The sequence below is a fragment of the Meriones unguiculatus genome, chromosome 7 (genome assembly GCF_030254825.1).
Source record: "Meriones unguiculatus strain TT.TT164.6M chromosome 7, Bangor_MerUng_6.1, whole genome shotgun sequence".
Taxonomy (NCBI): Eukaryota; Metazoa; Chordata; class Mammalia; order Rodentia; family Muridae; genus Meriones; species Meriones unguiculatus.
This window is the reverse complement of record NC_083355.1, coordinates 119,238,688-119,264,294: the sequence shown is the minus strand read 5'-3', so window position 1 is coordinate 119,264,294 and position 25,607 is coordinate 119,238,688. Positions and strand designations below refer to the sequence as shown.

The window sequence follows — 25,607 nt, the reverse complement described above, 5'->3', positions numbered from 1 at the left end:
GCTAGAAGTTATTATTTAATAATGAAATTTTCTACAATAAATATATATTAAGAAATGATTTCTCATCTAACTTTCAGGAAATGTTGAAAAACTAAGAAATTTGAACAAAATCAAACTTTATATAAAATATTTATTTAATAACGCAAAAATAATATTGCAAAAATGAGTGATATAATACATATGAAATCTACACAGGCAAAATCATTGTTAAACAAATTGATAATTGTTAAAGCTAGTAATCTGTACTTAAAATTGTCATTATTACAAAAAAAAAGTAAAAAACAGGGCTGGAGAAATGGCTCAGCAGTTAAGAGCACTTGTTGCTCTTCAGAGGGCTGGAGTTTAGTTCCCAATACCCACATGAGGCATCTGTACAAATGCCCATTAATCCATCTCCAGAGGCTCTGGTACCGTCTTCTAGCTTCCAGGAACACCTGCATGCATATATGGCATACCACACGCACACACTCACACACACACACACACACACACACACACACAAATAAAAATTAATTTTAAAAAGTACAAAGAAAAGAAAGAAGCAACAAAATATAAAAAACAGCACAGTGAGAATGAGGCAATGAGCCTACTTCCCAACAGGCAGAAGAAATCAGAAAACACTGTTCAGAAAGAGTCTAGGGGTTTTGTGGACTTGTCAATTGCTCTTCTTGATGAACAATTTCTTTCAGGTCTGTAGAGTGGTTACAACGTCACTGTGTTTTCTCAGCAGTCCTACCGTATGCACTAGAAAGGGCACTAAGGAAGGTACTGACCTGCTGACCCATGTCCACTTTCGTGAAGCTGAAGGTGCTGAGGTGGGCATTTGCTCCCCGCACAGCTGGCTCTATGGTCTCTCGAAAGAGCTTCTCTATAAATTGGCAAATAAAGGGCCACATGTGCTTTACAGTCTGGAAGGAAAAAGAACTCATGTTAAATAGGTGTTATGATACATGACATAATTTGGTGAGTCACTAGTTATAATCATGTGGTCTATTAGAATCTGGCTTTGGAAACTAAGAATGCTCTTGTTATTTAAAGTCGGTCCTGTAAAATGTATTCTAAATATTAAACATTTACTTCCGCAATTAAGTACTGAATAACCAATATGCTACAGGAATTAGTTCTTTTAGTCAGCTATTCTGCTTAAACATGTCTGCATATCTAATAATCATAATCACTAAAAGTCCTACAGCTTCAATTGGCTGTGGGGAAACTTAAGCTACAGACCTTGGGCTGGGAGTGTGGCTCAGTGGTTCACTTGTCTTTTGTGGGTGAGGCCCTCAGTTTGATCTCAACACCACAACAAAACTAAACTAAGCCCAACAAAAACTATGACTTCCGTAACTACTCCTGCATTTCATAATCACATGTTAACTTCTGCTATAGGGTGACTTCTGTCTAGGCTAGGGTTACCACATTGCCTTAGAGATGCTCAAAACACAAGGTAAGAGAGATTCAACCTAAAGTTTATAGGAACACTGAAACAAAAGCATCCTTTAAAAGGTAGTATAGATTGGTGGTTCTTGAGAGTTACTTCTCTCTTCATGTTTCCAGAATGACTGCTTGTGACTTCTATAAAGCATATGTGAGCAGCCTTTATTTAATAAAGAAGACACAAGGACAGATGGGAATGCCATGCAAGCAAATGCATCAATCTTCTTAGGTCAGTGACAGCTCTTGATTCTTCCCAAGGGAAAGTTACATACTTGCTTGGAACAGTCCTCTGGGGAGCAGAAGCCTGTTCACTGCAATCTAAATTCCAATAAGACCAACACTGAAATCCCCAAATATGGGAAGATGGTAGCTGGCCCTCTAATTCCCACTGCATATTTACAATATGCTAATCTTACCTTATTTAGCCATTCTGCTCTTTCAGTGTCTGGAAAATGAACCTGAGAGACAAAAACACATACATGATTTAATGACTCCTGACAATCAAACAAAATGACCCATAGGCTATTTCGTATTCTCTTTGTCCTGTGTTTATATAATACTTCTTTAAAACACTCTAATGTTTTGGAACACGGTCTCAGAGAAAGGAAGTTGAAAAGTGTGGTACTTAACTTTCCACATTCTGAGAAACTTGGAGGGAGAGGGTTGGGGACCCACAAATGTCTCCAGAGCCTTCTCTGCCTCATAGCACTCAAGTGGGTATTCCTTGGATTTTGAAACACCAGAGTAAAGAAAAATGCCTTCATGCCTTTAAGAATATTAACATTGCCATCATTCTGCTAAGAATTTAGATTCAGACTTCAAGATCCACCTCTCCTTTTTGTTTTCCCTTTTTAGCCCTAGCCAGATGACTTCTCTGCAAGAGCCATTTCCACCAGTCTGCCCTCTCCCAGATGTGCACTGTGATCAAACCTCCCCACAGCAAGGCCTGTATACTGGAAAAGTGATTGAAAATGCAAAAAGAAACCTACTTTAAAAATAGGTGAAGAATGTTTTCTCTGTTGTTGAAGCTAAAATAAAACATCTTTGCAAAAGAAGCTAGTACTATTTTTGGCCACAAAAGGGAGCTTTCAAAAGAGGAGCACACAGGCCCCACACAGTTTGGATCTGGAGGTACAGCAGATCATAGAGCCTGTACTGGTGACTGACAAGATCTGATGCATGAAGTATAAAGAATCCTTCCTATAAAGGCAGTGGACCAGAAGCTGAGCAGGATATAGTCTCAAGCAGTGGGGTCGGGCTTCCAAGGTTTCTGAGACACCAATTCTACTTCTCAAGTTTGATAATGAGAACAACAGAAAATGTGGTCTGGCAGGAGCCAATCTCCAGACACAGGACAGGTAACTATCAAGCCATTGATCACAGACAGCTTATAATGGCTCTGAGAAGTCTGGAGTGACTGACTGCTCCCACTGGGGTCTTGGCAAGAGGATAATAAGCAGGGTTAGTGATACTGGCAGTGTTACGGGTTCTCTCTATGTCTACAAACAGGCCTAAGTAGGCCTTATTTCCCTTGAACCATATAATATAAAGACTATTTGGTGAACCACGAGACACACCAGAGTGAGTGAAAAATAGTCATTTCTAAATTAGGTAAGCATAAATTCACTGGGGTTGGGTGGGGTACAAAAGCTTCCAAAATTGAGACAATGGCTGCTTAGAAGTTGGGGAAGACAATACTCAACAAGTCAGGGGGTCAAAGTCAGTGAATTGCTACACACACTTGCTTAAACTCTAGATGCTATGCTCTGCCATCATTGATGGGCAAATTTTAACCCAAGCCTAACAAATGTGTAAGAAAGGGTCACACTTTCTCCAAGGAATAGGAGGAAAACTGGTGATTATAGTGAAGGCAGTAGGCAGTCTTGTTAGACTTATGAAATTAGGTCACAAAAGTAATTCATTTGCAATCAGTTTGTTGTCATTTCTTTGCATTATTTTGAAGTATTTCAGTAGAACCATCAAGAATGGGACAGTGAGTGGCAGGCAGAGCATTAAAACAGATATTTGGATCTTTCTAATTTATTGTGAGGCTCTCTAACATTCTACCTTTTTCCTGTAAACCAACCAAAAAACCATGGGAGGCAACAGAAAGCTCAAAAGGCAAATACTGAGCATCTTCTGTTTGCTGACCTGGAATTTCTGCAGTATACATGTACTGTAACTTCTGTAATTTCAGAGTGACTGCTAAATGAACATTTCTCTAGGGCCTTATACTTGCCCTTTGATGTCTGACTGTCCTCACCTGCTTCCCCCAAAGGCCTCTCCTTGTCTGCCCACCCAACTGCTAAATTTAGCTACCTGAACAATATTCTAAAAAAACAGGAACTTCCTTTTCAATTCCCCTTGCTTTGAGTGTGTGCAAGTTTATCAAATAGTTTAGCTTCCTCAGCTTGAACTTCAAAAGCAGACCCATTTTCTCTGGGTCACAACTCAAAGACCCCACTTTCTTCACATCCTGTTGAGTACAGCCAAAGTAGCCATGGCTGTGGACATGGAGCGACGTTCTTTCCCACTTTCTTCTCCTGCCAGCCTTTTACTAAGAACCAGCTCACTTCAGTTTTGGTCGGCTTCCTACTTAGCACTTTACCACTTGGAGACCAATCAGTGCAGAAATACAGCATTTGTCAGAAAAGTCAGCATTTGTCACAACCTACTCGAAACAATCCCCAACAGACTCAGTGTCAAACATCCTTCTGCCTCCAAGAGTATCCCTTAAACTTACTGGACCATGTAAGCAGACCTTCTACCAAGCATCAGATACTATCCTATTCACAGCCACTCTGTAACTTAATTTACCAGTTGAGACAGAAGGTATTAGTCTCCATATCTCCCCCCCCCCCCCGCCGCCCAGCACATGATATAGTATAACTATACTAAATCATACTTGTAAAATAACATCAAATGAACTTCTGGCCTTCTAATAATGTCTTCAGAAAGTTTAAGGAAGGACTATGTTTAATAATACAAGCTACAGCCAGATTTCTAGCCAATAAACAATTAATAGGGACTATGCAATCTTAAAACACTTTGCATAGACATATGTGTGCGTATTTATATGCCTCTACATATATATATTTACATATATATACATACACACACAACTATTTTTAGGTTATATACACCTATAAATGTACAGAACACAAAATTAAGTATTGAATAAATAACAATAAAAAGAATCTTGATTTTTCTTCTCTGCTCTCACAGTGTAATTCTTTGTGATAGCCAAAAAATTAAACTGTCAATCATTACTTTAAGATGAAGTAATGTTGCAAGCTTGGTATGCTGGCATACACCTACAACCCTAGCATTAAAGGCAGCAGGAAGTGGTGGGCCTGGGTTACTGGAGATACAGTCAAATTAAAAAGCAAAGAAAGTACACAGAAGTGCAATTTTTAACAAAATAATTAAAATTATGTGAAAATATAATTTTCACAAATTAAACCATACTTTATAATAGAAGAAAATAATTTTCAGATGTAGGGTTCTCTTAAAATGTAAGTAATCTATCCCAATTTTGAAAAACTTTTGATATATCCAGTTAACCAAACAGCTCCCTGACAACACAGTACAATGCAATGAGTCCTGGGGGTGTTTCCGAGTGAGAGCTTTCCTGCTCTTCAACACTGACTGCTTAGGGTCTGCTACTGCACGGTGATTACTGCGGTGTGCTTTGGCCAGCCAGGTCCAGGGATGGGAATACTCAAAATGCATGTAGAAAAGCTTCTCTATTCACAGTTGTACACCAGAACAAACCCAGCACTGACACCTGTGGTCCTTGACTTTCCTCAGTGTCTTTTGCTACCGGATGACTCTTTAATTGCTGCACACATGTTGAATGTTCTCCCTGAGGAACTCACATACACATCTTTTAGAGACTTGCTTTGGAGAGGTTCGAGCACTGGAGGGATCTGACCTTACCTGGGTAGTTCACTAACATTGCACAATTAGGCAGTATGCATGTTTACACACAATGTGTGTGCACGAGCAACCCCCACCCACCCAGTCCCTGACTCTGTCCTTGACATGTAGCTCATAAAGCCCTCTATAGACAAGGACACTGGTGAAACGACAGAAAGCAAAGAAAAAAATTAAAGGGACACGAGAATGAAAAAAGCCCCTCACCTCAGCCTCGTTTAGGTAATTCATCTGTTTAGAGTCAGGAATTTAGACAGAGCTAATGAGAACTCTATAAGACAGCTTGCAAAACTGACCACACTACCACAAGAACCATTCGTACAACCAAAACACAAGAACATGAACCTTTGTGACCTTTGGCTTTCAAAATGTTAGGTCTCCCTTTTCATCTGAAAACCTATACAATAACAGGCCTTGTAAACTACCTTACAGTCTCACTCAAAAGCAAAGCAAACCCTTTAGATGAGAGAAGTAAACGTAAACATTTTAAGCCTTCCTGTTATAAAGTTCCCTATTACAACAGTCTTACTGTTTAGCCTTGTCGGTGTCTAACTGTGTGAACTCTACTATGGGCTTGAGATGAGTGACCTAACTTTCTATGTAGCAGCAGTGAGTCAAGAGGCAGGTTGCACCTGGATAGAGGCTGCTGAAGATATGTCAAGCTGTGCCACTGGCAAGACAGAGTTATATCTCTTGCTACTGTGGACAGTAGGGGAACCTTTTGTTTCATTTTTATTTTTTGAGACAGTGTCCAGCTGTGAATCCCTAGCTGGACTGCTTGCTGCTCATTGTCAAGACCAAGCCATCCTTGAACTCTGAGGTCCACCTGCCTCTTCCTTCCATGTGCTGAGATTAAAGGCAGTATACCATGATCCTCCCCAACCTTTTATTTTAAATTTGATCTTTGACCCTGGCTTCCACACATAAAGCTCCTAAATACTCTGGAATTTCCTGGGACAGAGAAACATCTCTCCTTCCAATCTGGCGACTCTATTGGGCTCCTAGTTTCAGGATGGAGTTAAATGTGATAAGGGAAGAGCTTTTTGCTCCCATACCTTTACTGTACTGGGGGTAGAGGACAGAGGTTGAGCCAATCAACAATGGAATATGAGTTAATCATTAATCCAAACGAACAGGGTTGTAATGACTCCAGGCTGCAGACCACATGGGGTTGCCTAGAAAGGACACTGAGGTTCTGCGTTTCCTCCTGGACCCTCCCCTAGGTACCTCTCTTCTGACTGGTGTCTATAGTCTTTGTATCCTTGGTAATTGCCTTTGTAAACACTTTTGCATTCTGTGAGCCACCCTAGCAAATTAAAAGAATTCAAGATAGGAACTGTAGGAACCCATGGTATAACTGGTCAAAAGCATATATGACAATTTACTACTTGCAAGTGGCTCCTTAAAGAGAATTGTGGGACTGAGTTCTCAGTTTGTAGTATCTGACACTAACTTCATGTAGACAATGTCAGAAACAAACTAAAGTATAGGATACCCAGGCAGTCCTGCTGGAGAACTGCTTGGTTATGGAAACCCCTCCACCCACACCACATTTGGTGACCTGAGGTAAAGTATTACACTGAATGTGAAAGTAAAAAAAGTATTTAAGTTTAAATTTTAAAACCATTTCTATCAGACCAAGCAGAGAAAGGAGAGGGGAGAGAGGGAAGTGAGTGAGAATGAGAATTCTAAGGCAGATGCAATTCTCTGAGGATGGCCTGGAAGAAGAAAGAGTATGGACAAATCTGAAAATATGCTCTGACTATGATAAGCAGGGCTGGCTTTACAGGCCACAGTGCTATATCCAAGTATGTTGGTATAATGTTCTTGTGGAATGTATACAATTTACCCTTGTTCATTCAAATGCTGATTTCTCTACCCCACTATCTGGTTTCAATCTGGACCTGTCTCAAGTTTGTGTAAACATGCCACTGTTTGTTCTCTGTATTGTCAATAAAACAACCAGCCAATGCTGAGCAATGGAGGGAATAGGTGGGACATCCTGTTTCGGAGAGGAAAAGAAAGAGAGTGGTAGAGTACAGGAGGAGAAATCAGCAGGAGAGGCCTTTGGAACCATGAGGAGAGATGAACCGGACCTAAGATATGACTAAAAGCAAGTATAATGTGGGAAACCTGAATGGGAGGAAACTATGCAGGCTTGGAGGTTTAGGATGGAATAACTATTGCCCAGCATTGTGCTCTAGGTTAATCAAATAAATTCTAGTCTCTGTGTGGTGATTTGGGTATACAGCTAGTTTAGGAATAATCACTGTTTAACTAAAAGATAAATCAATAATAAATATTAATAATCAACAACACAAGTGCTTGACAGAGAAATGTGCAAAGTTAATATGAAAGTAGACTCTTTGCTGTACGTACCCATCTTCCTGGAAGTGACAGAACCAACTGAAACAAGTCAGTGACCTACAATGCTAACATTTATTTCAGATTATTGGAAAGGCACTTAGTCATCCTGAGGTTTTAATTTAAAAGCCAGTCCTTCAAACTGTCAAAGAAATAAGAAAGGAAAAATATCATATTTAAAGAGTAAATCTGATAATAAATTTTAAGTTCTCTTCACTAACTTTAAAAATCTGCTTCTAACTAATACATATTCATAAACATTTGCTTATCCTGCACGAAACAGAATTTAAAGTAGCAAAAATACAAGAAAAAAAACCCTCTAAGATACAGAGCTAACGGAAAGTATGTTCCTAAGTCATACAAAATGCACAAATACAGAGTTTGTAGTCTCAAATCTAATTTTCCAAGTAAAAAGTAAAAAAATAAAAAGTAAAGAATTCACAAATTTCCTTTATTTCAAAGTTTGAACATAGGGGTCTTTCCAGAGTCTCATACTCTAACCAAGTACCATGCATGGAGATAACCTAGAACCCCTGCACAGATGTAGCCCATGGCAGTTCAGTGTCCAAGAGGCTTCCATAGTAATGGGAAGAGGGACTGTCTCTGACATGAACTGATTGGCCTGCTCTTTGATCACCTCCCCCTGAGGGGGGAGCAGCCTTACCAGGCCACAGAGGATGACAATGCAACCACTCCTGATGAGATCTGATAGACTAAGATCAGAAGGAAGGAGAGGAAGACCTCCCCTATCAGTGGACTTGGGGAAGGGCATGTGTGAAGAAGGGGGAGGGAGGGAGGGGTTGTGAGGGGAGGAGGGTGGGGTTTATGGGGGGATACAAAGTGAATAAAGTGTAATTAATAAAAGTTAAAAAAAAATCTCTCCTAGGTGCTTAGTTGTTTAGGAGACATTTCACTAAGGAATGGGAAACAGCATTAACATCCCACGAGTCTTTACCTGAGACCATATGTGATCGCAATCACTCCTGCATAGTCTCACAATGGGGGCTAGTAAAGTCAGGGTAAAATTTCGACTTTCCTACGTTACTGCAAACTGCAAAGGTCTGAAACAAAGATTGGCTGAATGTTCATGAAGGACAGCAGCCAGCCTTGGGGAAAGGTGCAGCTCTGACTCCTGATAGCTGAAGGAGCAACAGGAGATAACAGTGAGTGTGTACAAAGCCATTTGCTTAAGAAGTAATTAGCTTTGATAATTCATAAGAAAACAGTAGAAGACAATTTTAAAATAGGTTAATGCTAGTGTACTGTCTATTACAAGATGTCTAAAATTCTTGAAACCAACCCATTGGTGGTGGTGGTGGTGGGCTCTTACAAAATAGCTCAGGCTGCTCTCAGACCTGTGTCTGACTGCTTCAGCCTCTAAATGTTGGAATACAAGCTGTGCCAACATGCTTGGCTGAAAACCAATTTTACTTCAGCAATAGAATTTCATATGTATATCTGGCATATATAATTCATTCAACCGCTTATCTTTCAAGGCATTTTATTTTTCACCATATGTATGGCATTTTAGCCAGGGATGATGATATTCAATGGCAAAGTCAACTCAGTGACAGCTTAGAGCTTATAGCATATACAAGGACACCAACTCCACCACTTAGTGATGCTCTTAATGCCTCAAATGTAAACACATATCCAAGGGTGACTGGTTTTTTTTTTTTTTTAAGTTGAGGCATATTTTAACAAAATTTCCAAACTCTTCATAGTTTTGTCACTGCTAACAGAAAGTCATACAGGAATCTGATAATCTTGATTTAAATTAGGTTTTGACATCAGCTACATCAATCTTACAAATTAAAATGAGTCCAAAAGGAAGACGCCTGTCTTCAGCACAAAAGACAATCTGGTGAGTTTTTAAAACTCCAAATCCAATAGTGCTAGGCAACTGGCTTCTGTTATGACTAGAATGAATCAGAAGATGATCTGGACCTAGGACCCCTACACACATGCAGCTGATGGGAGGCTTGGTCTTTATATGGTCTTTCTATGCACTTGTAGCACCACATGTTTTCTTTGTAATAAGTTCAGCTTTATTATTAAATATATATGTATAAGTATGAAGATGGAATTAAGATCCTTTAGAATTAGAGAAGCACCAAGAAAGTATAACACTGTCCTGTCGTTCTGTATCTCCCAGGAGGCCTGGACACCACCTGGCCAGAAGTGCTCTTCTCTCTCAGGAAGGTACAAGTGCTGCTGGTTTGTGGGAGGAAGAGGGTGAAGCACAGGGTCAAAGGTTCCAACTCTCGCAGGAATGCTGGTCTCCAGGCCTAGAAGGGTGGAACACAGATCTGAGATCCGGTGCCAGAAGAACTCAGGTTCAGCTGGCATATACAGCTGAGGTGCAGGAGAAAAGATGTCTTTGCAGTTAGTTACTGCTTTTTCACTTGGGCTGCCAGCACCAGGCCAGCTGGCAGCGGGGAGCTCCGGGCAGAGCCGAGTCAGGGCTTGGGTGAGTGGGTGGCTGCTTTGGGAACAGCCAGAGCTAGCCTTCAAAGGTGCAGTCCTTCACTCAGTCCTCGATCCTCGCAGACACGCCGGTGAATGGTGAAAGCTCTACCTGGCCAGCAGCATATGGCTGCCTGACTAGCAGTCAAGCCTGGGTGTCTGGCAGTGAATTCTTCAGGAAGAAGGGAAGCCCTTCTTTACCCAGAATGAATGATGAGTTTCAAACGATCGGGGTGGAGGGGTGGAGTGAGAAACAGTTTATTTCATGAATCAGAGACATTACAAACCTTGGGCAGTGGGAGAGGTTTAGGGGTAAATGTGTTTGACTTGCTGGGGCTAGGAGTGCCTGGGATACTTCAATTACATGCAGCAGCACAGTCCTATCACAAGACGGGGACTCAGTACTTAATTATCCTATAGTACCTCACATAGCCTAACAGCACTGACTGATCTTCTAGACAGCCTAGATTTGATTCCCAGTACACATGATGGTTCACAACCATTTCTAATTCCAGTTACAGAGGAGTTGTTATAATGTCTTCTTTTGGCCTCTGTAGGCACCAGGCATGCGCTTGGTACACAGATACACATACAGGCAAAACATCAATACACATGAAATTTTTAAGTCAAGTCACTTATAGTGGCTTACACCAATAATTCCAACACTGAGAATGCTGAGGCAGAAAGATCACCAGCTTGAGACCAGCCTTAGCTACATTGTAAGATCCTGTCTCAAGGCTGAAGAAATGGCTCAGTGATTAAGAGCAATGGCCGTTCTTCCAGAGGACTTGGGTTCAATTCCCAGCATCCACATGGCACCTTATAACTGTCTGTAACTCCAGTTTCAGGGGATATGACACCTTCACATAGACATACATGCAGGCAAAACACCAATGCACATAAAATAAAAAATTTAAAAAGTTTTAAAACATCAACTAAGCATACATGATCTGGACCTAGGACCCCTACACACATGCAGCTGATGGGAGGCTTGGTCTTTATATGAGGCACATGACGAGGGTGTATGTGGGTGCTGTTTCTAACATGGACTCTATTGCCTGCTTTTGGATATCTTCTCCCTGGCAGCACTACCTTGCATGGTCTTAGGGAATAAAGATACACTCAGTCCTGATGTGACATGATATGCTGGGGAAGGTTAGTACAGGCGGAGGGGACTCCTCTTTTCTGAGGGAGGAATGGAGAGGGGAAGGGGGAAGGGTTGAGGTGCAGGGGACTGGGAGGAGAGGAGGGAAAGGGCACCCTCTGGATATAAAGTAAATAAACTAATATAAAATTTTAAAAAATCCTGTCTCAATAGAAAAATAGAGGAAAAGGGAAAAAAAAGAGGTTAATAGATTTCCAAAGGGCTTAACTTTACTCTCTCACACAGACAGCATAAATCTCAGGAATTTGGAGAATAAAATCAGGAATTGGTTACCCTAAAATGTAGTTTCCTTTTATATCCCTCAAGTGTGAAACAACAATAGCAAAGTAACCAAGATGGTACTGAGAATAGGGTATTGCTATGACAGGTCTTACTATGCTGTTTTCTTTTTTGGAGAAGTGTAGACTTTGGAACTTTGAATTAGAAAATTGGTTGACTGCTGTAAGCGGGGTTTGGTGGACTATCCTAGTAGAAACATGGAGAATATAACTGCCCCCAAAGTTTAAGTGGCCCTTGTTCCCACCACTTAAATGAGCTGTCTCACTGAAGCCTGTTTCTTGTGGTACACACAGTCACCTGAGGCCATTCCTGGCAACCTCTCAGAACCCAGGAGTCAAGGGTCAATGGGCAGGAAAGAGAGAGTGAATGGCAAAGATGTGAAAGTTAAAGTCTGAATTGCACTGGAGACTTCAAGACAGGGGTGTCAGAACTGTGGGCTATCCACCCAGAAGAGCTAAACACAGTAGTAGAAACAACCCAGTCAACAAAGCCGAAGAATGAAGCTATCTAACCCCTTTGACATAGTTACAGGATTTGAAATGTTCCCTGTTGGATTTTGATCTTGCTTTGGCCCAGGATTTCCTCACTATGCCCCACATCACCACTTTTGGAATGCCAATATAAATTTTGTGATATTGTACATAATTTGTATGTTGGAAGTATGTAATCTGCTCTTTGATTTTACAGGATGTTATAATTAACAGATTGCTTTGAATCTGCAAAGAGGTAATGGACTCTTAAACAGTCTTCAGACTAAAAGTCTATGGGGACTTTTGAATTTGAACTAAATGCATTTTGCATTATTATATGGTTACAAGCCTATAGGGCCAGGGGTGACTATGGTGGTTTGGATATTTTGTCCCAATAGAAAAGTCAGATGGTAACCAAGCACTTTCAGACTGGTTTAAAGGCCTAATCCATAGGATGGAATCCATACCCCATATCTGGCAACATTATGAGGGCCAGAAAACCTGTGGCTAGATAGGTCATAGTTTTCCATGGAGTGTTACGGTTATAAAATGAGATTGTGTTATAGCACTTTTAAAATGACACTGCTGGCAGCAGTGGAAGCTGGAGCGTTCCAAAGCCTATGGCAATAACGTGTTAGAGCTCCTCGGTTAAACTGCTGTGCTAAGCACGGCAGAGGCCCAAAACTGGCCGGAGGCAAGTCTGGTGGGATGCAGGTCAAAGGCTGGCTGCTGAGATGGTCCAGAAGCTCACAGTGGCAGGCATGTAGCTGCTTGACTCGCAGCCAATTTTGGGTGTCCAGCAGCAATTCTTCCCCAGAATAAATGAATCTTAGATGGTCTTGAAGTGAGAGAGCATGTTTTATTTCACGCGAAATCAAGGACAATATAAACCCTGGGCGGAGGGAGGGTTTCGAGGACGAATGTCTTTGATTTGCCAGGGTCAGGAGTGCCAGGGATACTGAGTCTACCTGAACAAAAAGACCTATCATAAAAGGGGAAAGCAGTACTTAAATATCCTGTGGGTGGGGAAGAGTTCCAGGCAGTCAAAAATCATTGGTGGAAAGTCAAGACACCAAGACATCTCATTAGCATAGCGTGGGCTTCTCCAAGAATCCCCAACAGCTTGTTCAACAGATTTCTTACCAGGAAAGCATCGGCCTGTGATCTTTCTCTGAGGGCTATGTGATGCTCCTTAGATCATCCCAGATCAGGCAGAGAAAGAACCCCACTGAGAAAAAGGAGTCTACCATTATAGACTGAGCACAGAGGCTATCCAGAAATGTCAGATTCAACCTTATCCAGCAGGGTATCACAAACTGGAGTTAAGGATGGCTGTGAATCACTACGGGGATCCTGGGAATCACATCCTCATCCTCTGTAGGAGCAATGAGTGCTCATAACTACTGGGTCATCTCTCCAGCCTTAAAAATGTAATTGTGAAAAACATAAGCTGGGAATGGTAGTAAATGCCTTTAGTCCTAGTACTTGGGAGGCAGAGGCAGGTGGATCTCTGTGAGTTTAGGTCAAGCCTGTCTATATAGTGAGTTCCTATCTCAAAAACAAAGAAAGAAAGAAACAAATGGCTAAAGGCTAGTGAGATGGCTAAGTTGGGAATGGCACTTGCTATGAAGCCTGGCAACCTGAATTCAATTCCCAGGACCCATTGGTGGAACCAACTCCTGCATGCTGCTCTTTTATTTCTAAGCATGTGCCACTGCACATGTGTGTCTGCACATAGACACACACAGAAACAAATAAATATAAAATATCTTAATATACCAGATAACTTAAACTAGACAGGAAAAGTCACCTATTGTATGATTCTATTTTTATTTGAACTATCCAGAAGAGGTAAGCCCACTGAGACAGAAAGCAGATACATCATAGGCATTTTAACACTGACTTCATAACCTACCATCCTGACCTCCAGTTGGCTTGCAAATCATCTTTCTTCGCAGAACTACCACTTCTGCACCTGGAGCTGTCATTCCCTTTCTTTCTCACTCTGTTTCTATCTTCCCCTCCCAGCACTGTTTCCATGAGACTTGGCACCTTCTCTATATTCTCCATCTGGCTATTACTGCCAAGCCTGTCTTTTAAATTAACACTTCCTATTCTAGTCCATATCCGCTGTTTACCTAAGGTCTCGAAGCTAAAGCTAAGCTCCTCTTCCATGTTCTTCAAGGCCCTGCTTTGCTGTTTCTCTCATTCCTCAGACCTGTCTTTCTGCTAATTGTGTGGTTCTCTTTATTATACTTGGTTGCATGTATTCTAAATCAAAACACTCATTTCTTAGGTACTAGAGCTATAGTGGGAAATGGAAATAACCCAGTGGTGGAGTACTTGATAACATGTACAAGGATCCTAGATTCAAGCCCTGATATTGTACAAACAAAAATTTGATAAATAAATTCTTAGCAACAACACAAAATAAACATACTACAGTGAAAAACAAACAAAAACTTAAGGGCTCCTAGGTCCACTCCAATTGAAGGGGGAAGGGAGTTAGCAAAGGGTATCTATGTGGTGGGAGGAGTGGCTGAGGCCACAAGGCTAGAGGACATCACTGAAAGCTGCACATGTCTGTGACTCATGTGATGACCCAAGAACATGTCTGTTTGCCTGTGCCTCGCATGTCACTGAGCCTTGCCTCACTCCAGCCTCACAGGGTAGAGTCAGCCTCATTTCAGTTCTATCTTTCTGAGGAGCAACAGCAGGTCATCCAAAAGCACAAAATCAGGAAGGTTGGATCTCACTGCGGTGTGGCTCACAAGGACCAGAGTCAGAGTTTGAGCTCTTGGTCTCTGCTGACTGCTTCTGACAAGTATCAGGGCATACAAAGGATTCGGAACCAGCCATATGGGCAAATACTGACACAGAAGGACATGATGATCCGGCAAGTCTCAGAAATACCAAAGCAGCTATCGTTTTATTATGCTACATAAAACCACTATCTGAGAACATTATTCTTGTCAACAAATTTTAACATAGCCCACACAGGAAGAAGAGCATGCTGGGGCTATGACTCATTGTGGAGGGAATGTCTTCTGTAAAAGTCATTTTTATAAGGAGAGCTGGGGATACATCTACCATGTCTTAAAAACCTTTGTTTTTATGTGTATGAGTATTTTGCCTGCAAGTCTGTGCACTGTGTGCATGCCTGAAGGGAGGCCAGAAGGGAAGCATCAAATGCCTTGGAACTGGAGTTACAGACAGTTGTGAGCTCAGGAATCAAACCCATGTCATCTGAAAGGGTAGCCAGAACCCTTCAGCTCTGGCCATTCCAGCCCCTCTATTGTGTCTTACAGTATCTTACCATTCAAAATAAACACTGCATTCCACCTAGACTTTTATGTATAAAATTGTTGTGTTATCCTAATGAGTTTAAAAGTAGTTCATATAGCCTCTAAGTATAGCTCTAGTAAGTCAAGTATTATTTTTTTAACTTGAAAAAGCAGATGAAATCACTCAAAATACAGTTTTATCTTTTCTAACCACACTTGTTTCTAACACCTTGTTTTTCAAATGTCTCTATCAAATAAACAGATAATATTTCCATAAGACAGCTAATACTCCAATAATCATAGTCATATTCTAAAGATTAAGAATATAATACCCACAAAATAATGTCCAATAGAGAAAGGAAAATACAGTGAAATGATGTTCTCTGAAAAATAAAACAGCACTTGTGTTGAAGAGTCTGACTATCTGATTCTAATTTCCTGAATGTGGAGTATTCTACACTGAGGGCCCAAATGACTGGCTCTCTCCTGAGAAGCCATTTATTAGACAGCATCTGAGACCTACAAAAGACACTGCTTTGTTATAACCTGTCTCCTAAATGTCCCCCAGCAATGCATTTAGCAAATACACCAACTTACTCTGAGGGTATAAAAGTTCATGTAATCACCATGTAACGGAGAGGATAAGAATGCTGCTAGTCTCTGTGGGCATTAGAACAAATTTTCAACACTCTGGATGAATGTCCTCATGACAATTCCTAATAGAGATGGAGTCTGAAAGAGTCTAGTCCTTTGTAAAATGAAGTCTTAAAGGTGGAACTTCTGGTAGTTCTTCATTAGCAGGCCTCCAAAAAGTTTTAACTTATAAAAGGCTTTTTGGTCTCCAGGAGAGACAATTTAGGTTGGGAATTAATACACAGACACAGCAATCAACCAGTTCTTCACAACGGAAGCACCCTTGACAGCCCACAAATACTCTTGTCTCCACGTCCCACATTTTTCTTCATTATCTGTCTGCATGTTTTGGATCAATTCAGGTGAAATTTTAGAAATCTATGAGTAGTGACTACTTGCACTTGCAGCCTCTTAAGAATGCAGGCATGTTGGACCACACCTATAATACTAGGTGTTCCAGAGGCTGAAATAGAAGGATCTTCTCCAGGAGCTGGAGATGGAGAGAGACAACAAGGGGAAACACATCATGAATGATGGAAAGAAAGTGAGGAAGGAAGACAGCAAAGGAGAGGCAAGAGGAGAGAGGAGAAAAGATAGAAATGCACAAAGTTCTCATAGGAGACATATGAAATAAGCTTTGGAAACAATTCTTTTGTAGCTCCGAACCCTAATGAGGATGTTGCAGCTTTTCTTGTCATTTACTAAAAAAAAAAAAGAAAAGAAGTTCATATAACCACGTATACAGTGCAACATGCCATTCAGGACAACCTGAACATTTCTAGGCCATGGTCACTTACTTAGATTTGGTTCAAAGTAAACCATCTCTTACTTTGGAACAAGAACTATTTTGTGTCAAAAATACTATGTGCACATACATATACATATTGCCTATCTAAACATATCAAGACTAAGAAAAGCCAGACAAACACAATGACATATACCTACAATCCCAGATAGATAGAAGGCTGAAGCAGAATGATCACAAATTCAAGGCCAGCCTGAGCAACACAGTGAATTTAAGGTCAGTAACTTAGCTCAAGAGAAAAATATTAAAATTAAAAAAGGGATCACCATGAACCTCAATGGTAGAGCACTTGCCTAGTATATGCAAGGCCCTGGGTTCAATCCCTGAAACTACTAAAAACTTTTCTATCTGTATTTGTAGATATAACTTTCCTACCAAAATGTCAGGAATGGTTATCACTAATTAGGGTTCCCGGTGATGTTTCCCCCTGTGTTTATTCTTCCTGAAAGCTTGAAATGTTCTAGAATGAAGGCACATTCTTCTTATATCAGAAAAATGATGTTTCAAACACCTGTTTAGCCACTAACACACATTATAAAGAAAAGTACAATTGAACATTTGCTAAAGGTAAAAAATGTGCTATACGGCTAAAAAACAACCACGCTTCAAGCTCAGTTTCCATCCCAACTTTACAAACAGGTACAGAAGCATAGCGAATGCCGCCAGGCTCCTGGACACACTAGTCCTAGACTCCAGTCACTAGGTACAAAACGCTTATTTGACTTTGCACTGACAGCTTCCCCTGCAGAACCAGATGCTCAAAGGCATCCTAAACAAGAGTGCCCATAAAACACCCATAAGGAGAAACAATTAACAATAACACAGCCTAAAATTAGAGTTATCTGCACAGATAGAGAAACACCAATGCACCTTATCAAGAAAATCTTTGTTTTAACTGGGCTAGCACGATGGGTAATTGCTGCAACCCTAACACTCGGTAGACTTAGGTGAAAGGTGTGCTCTGAGTTCCAGGCATCCTGGCTACAGAGTAAGACCCCCTCAAAAAGGAAATGTAAACACTTTGCTTTAAAATGGATTAATTCAAAGAGTATTGCTATTGCCTTAGTGAATGTACCCTAAATAGCATTAAAAACAACAACAAAAGCATACACTTTACCAATTAGGATTTAGTAAAAGGGCTACCTTACTTTAAAAAATCAGTAGTTCAGATTTTTCCTGAACAAATGATCTTTAGTACACTTATCAGGAAATACACAGCAACCTCATTTCATTTGTAATGTTCTGACAACTACCATCAAGGATAGTTGAACACTATGGAATAATTTTTGTTACTGTGTTTTTTAGACTTACTCATTTTTTAAATTTTATGTGTTTTGTCTGAATGCATGTATAGGCATCACTTGATGCCCGGGGCTTACGGAGGTGAGAACGGGGCATAGTACCCTCTGGAGCTGACCCGGGGTTTACGGAGGTGAGAACGGGGCATAGTACCCTCTGGAGCTGACCCGGGGTTTACGGAGGTGAGAACGGGACATAGTACCCTCTGGAGCTGACCCGGGGCTTACGGAGGTGAGAACGGGACATAGTACCCTCTGGAGCTGACCCGGGGTTTACGGAGGTGAGAACGGGGCACAGTATCCTCTGGAGCTGACCCGGGGCTTACGGAGGTGAGAACGGGGCACAGTACCCTCTGGAGCTGACCCGGGGCTTACGGAGGTGAGAACGGGGCATAGTATCCTCTGGAACTGAAGTTACAGGCAATTGTGAGCCACCATGTGGGTGCTGGTCATCAAACCCAGACTCTTTGGGAGAGCAACAAATGCTCTTAACCTCTGAACCATCTCTCCAGCCCCTGGACTTTGTATTTAATGCATTTTCCCTGAATTAAAAAGAAAAATAAAAACAAACAAAAAACGCGTTCAGGGCTAGAGATGTAACTCAGCTGGCAGAGTGCTTGCCTAGGAAATAGGAGATGTGGGCTGAACCCCAGAACCAAACAAACCAGGCATGGTGGGACACTCCTGTAAAATCAGCACTCAGGAGGAGAAGGCAGGAGGCTCATCCTCAGCTGCATAGTGATTTTGATGCTAGCCTGGTAAGCATGAGACCCACAATCAAAACAAATGAGGAAATAAAATGAATCAATGAAACCTTAAATATTTTCATACTGTTTTTAACTGAATAAGACAAGGAAACCACAAAGGAGTAGAGGGAAATAGTAATCAAAGGGCATAAAATTTCAGTTAGGAGGAGTAAGTTTTAGAAATATATTGTACATCATGGTAACCACAGTTAATAACAATTTTATGAATTCTTAAAAAGTACTAAGAGATTTTCTCACTATGAAGAAACAACTTGGTAAAGATGAGAAGTAACAGCTATGTTAATAGTTCAGTTCAGCCACTGATGTATGTATATATATATATATATATATATATACACACATGTATGTATTTCAGAGTGACATGTGCACACTATAAATATGTACAGTTTCCAACAATTAAAAAAGAAACAGAATGGGCAGAGCGGTTATAATTACAGCACTCTTGAATCTGAGGATCATGACTTTGAAGCCATCCTGGGCTAAACAGTCTGTTTTCAACAAAGAAAATATTAAGTACATAAACTGGGGCTGGGAAACAAGACTACCAAAGTATAGTATGACTTTTTAAGGGTCTACGTAGTAGACGGGTCATATTTCCTGAGTTTACAGCCCTGTTGTGCCCATTTCTGTGTCATTAGGACCTAGCATACTGGGAGTACACAATGTTTCTCATAAGGTTCGTATGATGGTGTGAATGATAACAGCTAAGATATTGGAATGCCTGGTTCCCAGTTGATAAAACTGTTTGAGAAGAATTAGGAGGTGTGGCCATGGTGGAGGAAGTGTATCATAGGAGTGCAGTTTCAAAAACCTATGCCTCAGAGTTAGAATATTCTCTCTCTCTCCCTTCTCCCTCTTTCTCTCCCACACCCCTCTTTCTGCATCCACATGCCTCTTTTTGTGCATCAGGATGTGAGCTCCCAGCTCCTGGCCCAGCACCATGCCTGCCTGCTCACTGCCATGCTCCCGCCATGATGGTCATGGACTCACCTTCTCAAACTATAAGCACCCAATAAACTTGTTCTTCTGTAAGCTGCCTTGGTCATGGTGTTTTGTCCCATTAACTGAAAATTTAACTAAGACAAGTGTGCTGGCTAGTTTTATGTCAACTTGACACAAGCCAGAGAAAGGAGACCTCAATTGATAAAAATGCCTCTATAACATCCATCTCTAGGGCATTTTCTTAATTTTTGATTGACAGAAGAGGGCCTCAACAGTTGTAGGTGATGCCACCCCTGGGCTGGCGGTCCTGGGTTCTATAAGAAAGCAGGCTGAGCACACTATGATAAGCAGGCTAGAAAGCAGCTCCCCACTATGGCCTCTGCATCAGCTCCTGCCTCCAGGTTCCCACCTGGCTTGAGTGCCTGCCTTCACCACTTTGATAATGAAATGTTCTACTGAACTTTGAGTGAGATAAACCCTTTCTCCCCAAGTTGCTCTTTGTTGTGTTTTATCACAGCAATAGTGACCCTAGCTGAGACAGTAATAAATAAATCCATAAGCAACAGTTTCGAAGCCCTACCCATAAACTGAGCTAGTCCCTTCAAATGCTACCGATTCTAGAACAAGTTCACAAAAATAAATGGCTAAATTTTAAAAATTATAGGACTTGGAGCTGGACAAACAAGCTGGTTAAGAGCACTGGTTGCTCTGGCAGAACCTGGGTTTGGTTCCCAGCACCCACATAGCAGCTCACAAACATCCAAAACTACAATACCTGCGTCACACTCCCTTTTGGCATTCCATGGGCGATGTACTTACACATAGGCCAAACACTAACACATAAAAATAAGTCCTTTTTAGGTTTCTTAAAAATTAGTAAATAAAGAAAAACCAAATGACAGCAAAATCAGAAGATATCTGTTAAAAAAAAATAAAAAAAGTGGGGCCGAGCAGTGATGGTGTGAGTCTTTAATCCCTGCCCTTGGGAGGCAGAGGCATGCAGATCTCTGAGTTAAGAGGCCAGTCTAGTCTACAGAGTGAGTTCCAGGACAGCTAAGGGTACACAGAGAAACCCTATCTCAAAAAAAGCAAAAAGCAAAAACAAACAAACAAACAAAACCAATGGTGAACAATGCCTTGCGTGAGAGAGAGGCTCCAGGAAAAAGGCAAAGGGTCTTTTACTTCACGTGCATTTTGCTACCTGGATTGTTTTTGAAAGCAAGTTTGTACCTCCTGTGAAAACATTTACATTCAATTTATAAGATATTTTTATTCTTGTTGGATGTCAGAACAAAGCTGTAGAGCCCAATCTGGTGAAAGCCCAATCTGTTCTCAGTGTACCCTGAATCTGGACATGGCACTTTGTCTTCCCTTTGGCTCTCCCAGAAATAATCTGCACTACGTGCTAAACTGTATTTCCCCTGGTCTGACCAAAGAAAGTTCTGGGGAAGGCTGTTCTGTTAATATTTAGGATGTGTTTACTGACGGTTATTTGCATGTTTTTCTGAACTCAACCTTCCTTAGTCATTGCTTTCTTTGTGACATTCGTGTATAAAAGTACACTGCAACTGAAGTAAGATGCTCTACAGCGATAGCTGCAGTCCACCCACTCTGTCAGGGCCTCAGATCCCAGGTCCAGCAGACAAGATCCGTCCGCACAGGTTGGCCACAAGTCAGCAACGTGCTAAAGGCTATCTACAGCCTACCTACCTACCGGTTTGTCAGCTACATCTACCTAGGAAGAATATAAATGTGAACACAGGATGACTTTATACATGTCATCCACCTATGACTGTCTGAGAAATTAAAAGCAGATGATTTCATACTGTTAACAAAATCCAAGAGACCACACACAGAATCTTGAAAAATTATAGGTACACAAACCAATGTACACACTAGATTTATAGACGTTACTCATATCTATAAATAAAGTACTCATATTTGATCTAAGTCCCATCTTTAAATTAAACTAAGTATAATATTAATGTGAAATAAAAATACAGCTGAAGCCTGAACATACAGGCTGATGGATACATACATGGTAAATCTGAATTTACTATAGCTTAAATAACAACCCAGGTATTTACTGATTATTTTTCTAAACCTCAGGACTCTATGCTCTAAGTTACTGGAACACTTAGACCACATATGGCAATGTGATCTAATTGGCACAGCCTGTACTACCTGAGCATAAGTAGGTGTGACTGTAAAGAAGAAACTCAGCAGCACTGTCTCACCCTCAAGGGAGTGCTCAGATTAAAATGACTAAATTCTATACCAAGCCGATACAAGTCTCATAAAACCTTTTGAAAGTATCAACAAAGCCCATTATTTGTTCTTTCTTTCCATGAGACTACCCTGCAATCTTTTATTTATCTTGTTCCTAGATTATAACTACCATATGTTGGCTAGACTTACATTCTTCTAGACCTCCAGAAGAACACTGGGAAGAAAGCTGTCTCCCTCCAAAGGTGTACACAACAGAACATATACAAAGAAGTGGACTGTTTTTCAGTTCTCAGTAACTCAACTGTTTGAATACTAGAAGAGCACCTTTCATCAAGTCAGGCACGCCGTACACAAGAGGTTCATGTTTCTATAGATTTGCAGCCATTACATCAGCATTGACTGGCAGTAGCAAAAACAGGAAAAAAATATCACACTTTATTCTATCAAGTTCTGAGTTTCAAATAAAAATCTAAGTGCAGCATTGTCCCTAAGCCCATGTGCAGCTTAAATTTTCATTTTGCTAAATAAAATGAAAGGCTGTGGGTAAATCTATCTAATGGTGAGAATAGGAACTAGCTCATGCTTCCACCCCACCATGAATCATAGTCACCAATGGCACTTAAAACACATACAGTCTTTGGCATGTACATCTTATTCAAGACAAAATACCAACCCAATATCCAGAAAGCCCAGGAACCAGATAAGAATTTTAGCACATACCTAATCTCACTACTCTGTGGCTGAGGCAGGATGATCAACCTTGGCCCCGAAATGAGATCTTGTTTCCAAACAACCAAACCAAACCAAACCAAACTTTTCACGAGTTGTCAATGTAGTTCAGTGGGTAGACCACTTTACTATCATGCTGGAGGCCTTAGGTCTGACCTTAACACTGCATGGGAAAACCCAATAAAACTAAAAACAAGAAAACTGGCCAATTACTTTTTATTCCATTTTTAGGTCATTACATGAACAATTGTATTTTATTTCCATTGTGAAAATATTTGCATTTTGCAAACAATGTTTTAAAAGCAGTTTATGTCAGTTGCCCAATAATCAGGTATTTCTAAAAGTTAGCACTGCTGCTCCCGAAGATTTCAGTATCATTGTGTTGTCTGGTCATTTAACTATTACAATTTTTACCAGCTTCCTGACATCATTTAATTTAGAGTAGCAGGGACACAAGATACCGCTACAGCATTCCAAAAGGAACCACTGTTTCTTGTTTTTTCTCACCTTGGCTGTTGTAATTTCCTGTTTTTTATACATTCCTTTACTGCTATCTAAATGGTATACCATACCAGTCACTTTCAGTTTCCAAAACGCCACTGCCCGCCAAATTCTGCACCTCTGTGCAGAATTTTCAATCTCAAAAGTACCTTGCTATTTCAGTGCTTACTTCAGTCGGTAGTTGTCCTCACACGGCGCTCCGCATTATGTTCCTCTTCATTCTGGGAACCCCTGCTTTTCCACTTTTGCTTTGTGATATTTGTACCACATTTCTCAAGTGTTTCCTAGCTGGAAAGGGGGAGCCCTGTCCAAGTTCTTTCTCCGCTTAAATTCCGTCATTCTCCCTTCTAAAACTCTCTACTTCACACAGCTGTCTACTTCACACAGACGTGTGCAACATTTACCGTAAACTATGCACTATTTCCTTCTATCAGAAACCGTGACACTAACTCCTCGCTAAGAAAGACAGTGAGGAGAAAAAAAATGATTAAGCCTTCTCCAATAGGTTCACATACTCAGTAAGTAGAAAGCTACTTTAGGAATAACAAAATAATACCATAACTCATCATTACTGTTCGTTCACTCTTTCAAACCTTCCCACCTATATGTTCACCCTGGATCTAGAAAGATCGTACGAACGTGCTTAGTCTTACATCTGGTATTTTAAAAACCAAAACAAACACTTCCATTATTGTAATAGAAGCTTTCCTGGGACACTTCGGCGTGTCAAGCACAATTCAGAAATGAATGAGTCTTCTTGAATTCTGGATTGACTTCTCCCCACATTGGCTGTCACTACTTCTTAAATCAAAAGTGAGAATGTGGACGTCTCCAGCCCTGCAGCGTCGCTGACAAAAGGTTTACAGGATCACTAGGGACGACAGAGACCATCTCTCCGCCCACCAAGGAATGCTTTGGGGCGGTAGTCACTCCAGCCTGAGGGGAGGAAAAGGCCCAGCAACTGGCAACGACCAATACTGCCAAGTTAGGAAGTCTTCACTACCTGCGCTCTTCTGTAGCGACGCGGTGAGGAGGAAAGACAGGAAGAGGACTGAGAGTAGACTGAGAGATACTGACCAGGGCACCTCGCCCTGGACGAGGGTGGGGACAGCAATGAGGACACCTGACCTAGGTGTGGGACGTGGGTGCGCAGGCAGCAAGTGAGACCCAGACGCAGGCCCTGGTTTAGGGCCTGGGTGGGCCACGGTAGCCAGAACTTCACCCCAACGCCCAAGGAAAGCAGGTAGGCAGAGAGCAAGGAGCAGGCTGACAGCGGTAGCGCTGACTCGCTGGACCCCGGATCAGACCAAGATCGGGGCAAGCGGTGGCGGACACCGCACTGGGATGAAGCTTGAGTCCCACCCGTCCGTAGGGAAGGGAGAGGGCGCAGCCGAGCTGACTCCGCTCAGGTCCGGGGACGGCACTCACCCAGGCGGGCAGGTCGCAGGCGCGCACCCCCAGGCGCACGGCTCGCTCCTCGTCCTCCAGCAGGGCCAGCGCACGGCACAGGCGGCTGGCCTTGAGGCCGCGGCTCCGGCGGCACCAGGCGAGAAGCCCGAGCGCCAGCAGCACCCAGCTGAAGCTCAGCCCCAGGTAGCCGAGGGCGTACACCGGCAGCAGCAGCGCGAAGCTGCGCGCCAGCTGCCCCAGCAGCCCCGGCAGGTCCACGCTCAGCGCGCCGCCCGGGGCCTCGGGCTCCGAGCGGCCTCCGGCGCGGCCGGCGGCGGCCTCCGGACCCTCGTCCCCCGCGCCCCTCATCGCCAACCGCGCAGCGCACTCCTCCCGGCCGAGGCGGGCGCGGCACTCCCACACACGGCGGCCGGTCGCTCCACCCCGCGCGCCAGCGCCCCTCGCAGGGGGACCGCGGGCGCCGCCGCTCCACTCCCCGAGCGGGCGGGGCCTGACGTAATCACGGTGCGCAAAGGCCCGCCCCCACCCGAGGCGTCTCCCGAGATTGTTCCGTGCGGGCTGAGCGCTCGTTTTGGTGACGCCATCACCGTGCGCCGGGCCCTTCCTTGCCAGGACCGACTGTTCCGAGGCGTCCGTACAGGGAGCGTGTGGGCGGGGCGCGGTGGCACACGCCTGCCGGATCCCGCCCACTCGTCCGGGCCCTCGGGAAAGAACCGCGGGCGCCGAGTGGACCGCGCGGTGCGAGCGCGCGGTAGGCCCCGCCCTCGCGTTGCTGTCCTCGCGTTGCTACTCGCCCGTTGCTGGCGACGCCATCGGGCCAGGCGGGCCCGCCCCCACCGTCTGCGCTCCGGGAGAGGGAGCTGCCCACCCGGACTTCGCTCGGTGGGAGGGCCGG

At 42.5% G+C, this 25,607-nt stretch overlaps 1 protein-coding gene across 2 annotated transcripts in view; it reads right to left on the bottom strand.

The window, feature by feature from the left end:
- Positions 1-25,199, bottom strand: part of Esyt2 (extended synaptotagmin 2) — a 71,593-nt gene extending 46,394 nt beyond the window's left edge. The window contains exons 1-3 of one of the 2 annotated variants that reach the window (XM_021653074.2): positions 24,731-25,199; positions 1,851-1,892; positions 774-908 (exon numbers count right to left, since the gene is read on the bottom strand). In XM_021653074.2, coding sequence (XP_021508749.1) covers positions 774-908; positions 1,851-1,892; positions 24,731-25,060 — 507 coding nt within the window. In that variant the 5' untranslated portion in view covers positions 25,061-25,199. The remainder of the gene's footprint in view (positions 1-773; positions 909-1,850; positions 1,893-24,730) is intronic. The other variant, XM_021653075.2, reaches the window with a different exon arrangement.
- Between the last annotated feature and the right edge of the window lie 408 nt (positions 25,200-25,607).